The following is a 6,899-nucleotide window of genomic DNA, read 5'->3' on the forward strand; positions in this document are numbered from 1 at the left end:
TCAGAGCGGAGGCAGCCCAGGGGAAGTGTCTGCTGGTGGTAGTCGAAATAGTTGAGGGAGGAGGTCAGGGAGGAGCAACTGACAACGTTCATTTTGTCAGTCTCCTCCACATCCCGGGGTACCAGACGAATGTCATTCTTACTGATTTTTTTCTTCTTGCTTGATTTCTTTTGATGCCCATAGGAGTACTCAGCGATTCTATATGACCAAAAAAAGACAACATATATTGCTAATGCCCTCCAGAACCATGTGTTGATTAATAAATATTAGGCACCCCACAGAGTTGCACCCCATCTCCTCTCCAGCATATCCTGGTGCATTACATCATCAGGCTTCTCCCTGTGCTTTTTACATGTGAAAACAAACTAAGGACCATACAGTTTTCATATAAAGCAGACCCACTTCCCACTCCACCACCTCAAAATATGTTTCTATACTTTGGATGTGGAATTCCTCATTGTGAGTGGCTATTTAGCAAGGAGGGGAGAGCATGGAAAGTTGAGCCTATGAAAACGAAAGCATGAAAATGCTCAAATCTGGAGCTCCCTTAGAACCCAAAGAAACCCCTGGGTGAAATAAGAAGGAAGTCTTAATTTAACAGAAGAGGAGATAGAAGGAAATAAAAAATAACCCCCTTTCCAGTGCCTCTAGGCATTTTCCATGTGGGGAATACTCTCAGCCAGGTTTGTCTTTGATTGACCTGATCAGTTTTGGACTGGGTTAGGAGATCAGACCCCATTCTTTGACATGTCCTCAGCTTTTCTCTTCCACACCTTCCATCCCTCTGCCCTAGCCCTGCTCCCTTCTACTCCCTACCCCATCCCCTTCTCTCCTGGAGAAATCTGATAGCCAAACCCATTTGAATGAGGGGAAATGCTTTTTACCTCTCTCCCCTCAGGCTCACTTTCTCCTCTGCCTTTTTGTCTTGCTCCTTGCTAATGGGAGAAACCGAGATGCAATGCAGACACTTGCTGTTTTGTCCTTTTATAAAACAGCCGAGGAGACAAGTGATGGTTAAACAATTACTGCAAAGTAATTTAAAGGTTAGTGCATTCAGCATCCTTCTCCATTCAGGTGTACCTACAAGCAGCTGCACTGCAACTGGAACATAAAGAGCTCAATTTAATTAACACTGACACAGATCCAGCAACGTGCACCAAAGACACCAAGCATTAAGACACTTGTAAAAAGGAATACATTAAAATGTAGCCAGATATTCAAAGTCATTTATTACTTTGCACATAATGATTCACCCTATTGTTTGAAAATTCCATTTCTGGACAATAATCAACAAAACAATAGGGTTAATAAATAATAGAGGGTTGATTTCACAAGAGAAACTGCATTCTCACTCAACAAAGCTAATTATTGAATTAAAAAAAGGGAGCCCAATTCAGCAGCAATTGCAGATCACCTCACAAGTCTCTTAAATGAATGCATTTGGGGAAGAGGCTCAGAAGAGGCTGAGAAAAAGAAACCTCTGCTTAATACATGGCAAGACAAGCTCTTGAACTTTAGGTTTCTGAAAAGTCTGAGCATACAGATTGCATATTTCCAGAGGCAAATTCTTACTCTGTCCCCATGATCTTTCTAGAGCAGTTGTGTTCCTCTCACCCTTTCACTGGGTGCTCAGGCAGACCTGCCTTGATAGCAAGCTGATGCTACTGGAGTTTGAGAGCAGATTAAATCCCAAAGACCCCAGGACTAGGCTTTATTTTCTTTTTTAAACTGTTTACAGAATCAATGGGAAGTTTTAATGATTTTGTTTACCCATGATGGGTAAGTTTGGCAACGCCCCATCCAATTACTTGGCTGAGGCATTCACTGCAAAGCCCTTTCTGTATTGACCAATTATTTAATTAAACTGTACTTCATTAATCCCAAACTTACACAGGGAACAGAGCTCTTTACAAAATACACATGTGAGTGAAGTTGAAGAGAATTGAGATTTTCTTTTTTCTTTCTTTTTTTAAAATTTCAAATGCCCTCCTCCCTGTTTAATGACCTCCTTTGGAAGCTCTCAGAAAGAGCTCTCACTTCTAGTCATACATTACCAAGAGGTGGCAAAGCCTTCACTATCTTTATTTCAAGATGATTTTTTATCAAGTAAAGGGTCTTATACATTTACTTTATGCTAAAGAAATGGCTTAAAAGGAGCCCACTCTCTAATTATCTCCATATAAATAAAATCTTACAGACCCCACATTTTTCTACTATAAAAATCACGACTAGAAGTCACAGATTTCAAAGGTAAGAGCAATATTAATTTCCATTTCTCCCATCTGAAATGACTCAGAGCTGAAGGAAAGAAAAGTCATGGCCATTTCACTAGTAACAGGATTAAAGCATTTATGAGGCATTGCAGCTGCTCTTTTATGGCACCTGATTGATATTCATGTGTGGTTAGCATTTGTCTACTAACTTGTGTAATGCAGAGAATAGTAAAAGGGAAACAATAATTGCATGGCTGTTACATATTCAGGGGGCTCTGATTCACAAAAGTGTGCATTTCAGATGGTGTCAAATACAAATTGGACCTATAGGAACATATTTTGACTGATTAACATGCAAGCACAGATGGCACAAAAGACACACTAGATGTGTAGGTGTGTTGAAAGCACACACACACCTTGGTGGAAACAGCAGCATCATTCAATTTCAGCAAACTAAATAAACAACTTCTTTTTTTTTTTCAACCATTTCGATGAGACACTGCTGGAAAAAAATTACATGTATTATCCGAAATTGATTCTAGAAATATTTATTTGTTCTATCCAATTGTAAGGAAGGGCCTCAACAAGACCCTGTAATGTGTTTATCAGAAAAAATTTTAATACTACTTGTCATTCCAGTTTCTGTATTTCTATTCTCATATTCTCTCTCTCTGTCTCTGTCTCTCTCTCACACATACACACATACACCCTGCATACACTTCAAGAGAAACTGTAACACCATAGCCCACAGTGACATCCACTGGTAGGGACCAGACCTTAATGCTACAGCAGAGTCCCACATTAGAGAAAAGCACCATCAACTCTAGAAGATTGCTATTTTTACTACAACATCTGGAAGCAAAGTCTTACCCCCCACTGGGATATTAGGTCTCTATCCCACCAACCAAGCAGATATTTGAAAACATAAATAGCTGGTAGAATTTCACCTTACATAGCCAGATGTTTGGAGAATGGATACAAAACAAGCCAAGAACACATTTTTAAAAAACACTAGTCACTTGCTTCCCCACACATTCCTGTTCTCTCTTCCCTCAACTGTTTCCTACCTTAGACAGTCACCGGCTCTCTTCAGTTCATCCTTACAACACGACAAGGCAACTGCCAGCATTCCTTCTCCTTTCAAATATATCTGTCCTCAAACCACTGTGCCCCTGAAATCAAGTTGTGGGAATTGGTGGTTCTGCTGTAAATTAACTCTCTCTCTCTCTCTCTCTCTCTCTCTCTCTGTCTCATCTCTATCTCCCCCTCATTTTTTTCCTACCATAACTTCGTGGAGACAGCTGTGGAAATTTTAAAATGATAATTGCTTTTCTGCTCATCATCATTGTGTGACAGAATCCACTAGAACAGTAAATGATTGTCTTCCAGCAAACTGTCAGATCAAAAGAATTGATCAACTTGGACTGCCACAGACTTCCCCCCTCCAAAAAGAAGCACAACATGTACAGAGCATGCATTTAAGTAGGAAACAAAAGCACAGGGATTTTCACACAGAGACAGATACACCTTCTTCATTCAACACAAAGGAAACAAAAAAAGTTGGCTCTACCTGCAGTTGTAAGTCCGGATCTCTTTGTTGTCTCGCTTGCACTTGATCGCCACGAAGATCATAGTGACAAAGAGGATGCCCGCAATGGAGCCCAGGGCAATAATGAAAATCAGGGACAAGTTCACGGATCCCATTGATTCTTGGGCGTCCAGAGCAGGGGACAGGTAGATTAGGACAAGTGCAGAGGCAGAGAGAGATGTCTTACCATGGTCGTGGGCCACCACAATAAGCTCATAAGAAGCCTTTGAGCTCTCACTAAAGGTGCGAGTGGTTCTGACTTCACCATTGACCTGATCTATTTCAAAGAAGCCACGGTCGCCCTCAGTCATGTCGTAGGTGACCCGGCCGTTCTCGCCCTCATCGTAGTCGTCTGCTTTGACTACTGTCACCAGGTAGCCTATGACAGAGTTGCGGGGGATGTAAACCTCGGCAGTGCCATTGATCAGGGGTGGGGCCGTGATGACGGGTGTATTATCATTGACGTCGAGGATGATGACCCGAACCGTGGCATTACTCTGCAGCGAGGGCAGGCCGCCATCCTTGGCCAGCACCTTGAATTCGAATGCCTTGGTCTGCTCGTGGTTGAAGGATCGAAGCGCGTATATGTCCCCCGAGTTGGGGTTGATAGAGACATAGGTGAAGACAGGCATGTCCCGCACCTGCGACGGCACGATCTGGTAGGAGACACTACCATTGAGACCCAGATCCGGGTCTCGGGCTGACACAGAAAGCAGGTAGGCGCCGGGCGTGTTGTTCTCCTGCACAATGACCTGGTAGTAGGGCTTGGAGAAGTGCGGGTGGTTGTCATTCTCGTCGGTTATTCTAACTGTAAAGGACTTAGCACTCTGCAGCATGGGCACACCGCTGTCACGCGCCTGGATCGTGAGGTTGTACTGGTCATGCTGCTCACGGTCCAGCCGTCCGTCCACCAGAATAGTAGAGAAACTTTCATACTCCTGCAGTCGAAAGGGCACGTTGCCCAGCAAACGGCACTGCACGCGCCCATTGAGGCCAGAGTCCCTATCAGACACCCGCACCAGCGCAATCACGTAGCCCGGGGGGGCGCTCTCGCTTACCTCCACAAGCTCGCTGTTAACTGACAGCAGGTTGATGACCGGCGGGTTGTCATTGGTATCCAGAACGCTGACGGTTACCTTGCAGTGTGCAGGGATGGAGTTGGGCCCCAAGTCCTTAGCCTGCACGTCCAGTTCGTACACGTGGCCCTCTTCATAGTCTAGGGCACCGGTGACTGTGACCAGGCCACTGTGCGGGTCTATCTGGAAAAGCTCACGTGTGCGGTCGTTGACATAGCCATAGAAGGAGTAGACCACCTGGCCATTGGTACCTTCATCTGGGTCGCTGGCATTGAGGCGGATTACCGGTGTATTGGGAGGCGAGTTCTCTGGCACGCTCACTGCATAGGTGGACTCGCCAAACACCGGGTTGTTGTCATTGGAATCGGTCACCTTGATGCTGAGGCCAACAGTGCCCAGGTGCGGTGGGTCGCCACCGTCGAGTGCAGTAATGCGAAAGCTGTAGTGCGACTGTGTCTCGCGATCCAGACTCTTCTCCACCACAAGTTCTGCAAATCTTGAGCCATCGCCACGCGTCTTGATCTCCAGGCCAAACAGCTCATTAGGCGTGAGCTCATACTTCTGCACACCAAAGCTGCCAGAATCCGGGTCATAGGCGCTGTCCAGCGGGATGCGCGTGCCAGGGCTAGCCGCCTCTGAGATCTCCAGCTCGATTTGTGCCGCTGGGAAGCTGGGCGCATTGTCGTTCAGGTCCTTGATCTCCACCTTAATCACACATATCTCCATTGAGCTGGACATGACCTCAAGGGAGATGATGCACTTGGGGCTCTGGCGGCACAGCAGGTCGCGGTCGATCTTCTGCTTGGTGACAAGCAGGCCTGAACTGGGGTTAATGTCCACCAGGTGCGGAGCTGAGTTGGACACCACACGAAAGGCAGAGGCCTGCCGTGGATCCAGAGCGAAGCCTGCCTCTCGCGCGTCCTTGGCCACGTTGGCGATCACCGTCCCGGCGCGCTGTTCCTCTTCTACCGAGTACTTGAGGTTAATGAGGGCGGCTGCCTGTGTCCACAGTACTGCCAACAGCAGCAACACCGGCAGCAGGAGAGACTCCATGGCTGCGCGGGGCTCTGCCTGGCCTCGCCTCTCCACACCCCTCCGAGGCCTACGCCGCCGGCGCTCCAGCTTCCCGCTGACTCGGGCCGCCTGTTGCGCGCGCCCCGCGGCCCCGGAGGCCGAGGGAGGAGTCACNTGAAGCGGCGCAGGGCTGCAGGTCGGACGCGGTCTGAGCTGCCTGGTTGACGGGAGGCTGAGTCTGGACCGCACCTGGGGCCAAGACGGGGAGAGGGGTGGGGGTGCAGCTTCTCANGGAGAGAGAATGATCAAAGGTGGGACTTAGAGTTGCTGTCAAGCGCTGGAGGCTCCCGGGTATCCAGCTGAAAGGGATGGCGATACCAGGGCTGGCAGAAGAAGGGGGAGGGGAGAGAGGGAGGCTGCTGAGACTAGAGCCCGCTTCCTCTCACTGAGGTTGGCTTCAGAAGACTGGGGGAGGGGGGCGAGTCTGTCCAGGCTTGGAGGTGGGTGCAGAGTCCCCTCCACAGAGCAGTTGGACTGCGGGCGTGTGCGTCTCAGAAATCAAAGTTACCAACGCAGCCCGAGGCTCCACGTCAAGTTTGGGAAAACTGGACGATGGAGATTTGTCCAAGAAAAATCAAAGTCCCATTCTTGTCAATGGCCCGGAGGCGAGGGAGGGGGGGCAGGGAACAGGGAAGAGGGAAGGGAAATCGACAACAGTACCGGCCAGGAGAGGCGGGGGGGGGGNCGTTCTCGCACTCGGGAGGTCTGTCTCGCTCCCTGTGAATGCGTGAGAGAGAGGAAGAGCGAGCGTGTGGTGCGAGGTGTGTGAATGTGGAGTGTAAGCGAGCAGGGGTGGGAGGTTTCCAATCTCTGATGAATGCGCTCAGCCGGAATGCCGCGGAGCACAACGCGCCAAAGGCCCGTGCCAGGCTAGGGACGCGAGTGCCACTGCCCTCCGGACAAGTCCGGCATGGTGTGCTGGAGCTGTGCTGCCGTCTGCGCAAGCTG

At 48.5% G+C, this 6,899-nt stretch overlaps 1 protein-coding gene across 1 annotated transcript in view; it reads right to left on the bottom strand.

The window, feature by feature from the left end:
* Window positions 1-5,930, bottom strand: part of PCDH19 (protocadherin 19) — a gene marked incomplete at its 3' end in the record, with an annotated part of 80,191 nt that extends 74,261 nt beyond the window's left edge. Inside the window, exons 1-3 of the mRNA XM_077766571.1 lie at window positions 3,784-5,930; window positions 885-1,025; window positions 4-198 (exon numbers count right to left, since the gene is read on the bottom strand). Of these exons, the coding sequence (XP_077622697.1) occupies window positions 4-198; window positions 885-1,025; window positions 3,784-5,930 (2,483 nt within the window). The remainder of the gene's footprint in view (window positions 1-3; window positions 199-884; window positions 1,026-3,783) is intronic.
* Between the last annotated feature and the right edge of the window lie 969 nt (window positions 5,931-6,899).

Source organism: Crocuta crocuta, unplaced genomic scaffold (genome assembly GCF_008692635.1).
Source record: "Crocuta crocuta isolate KB4526 unplaced genomic scaffold, BGI_CrCroc_1.0 scaffold2194, whole genome shotgun sequence".
NCBI lineage: Eukaryota > Metazoa > Chordata > Mammalia > Carnivora > Hyaenidae > Crocuta > Crocuta crocuta.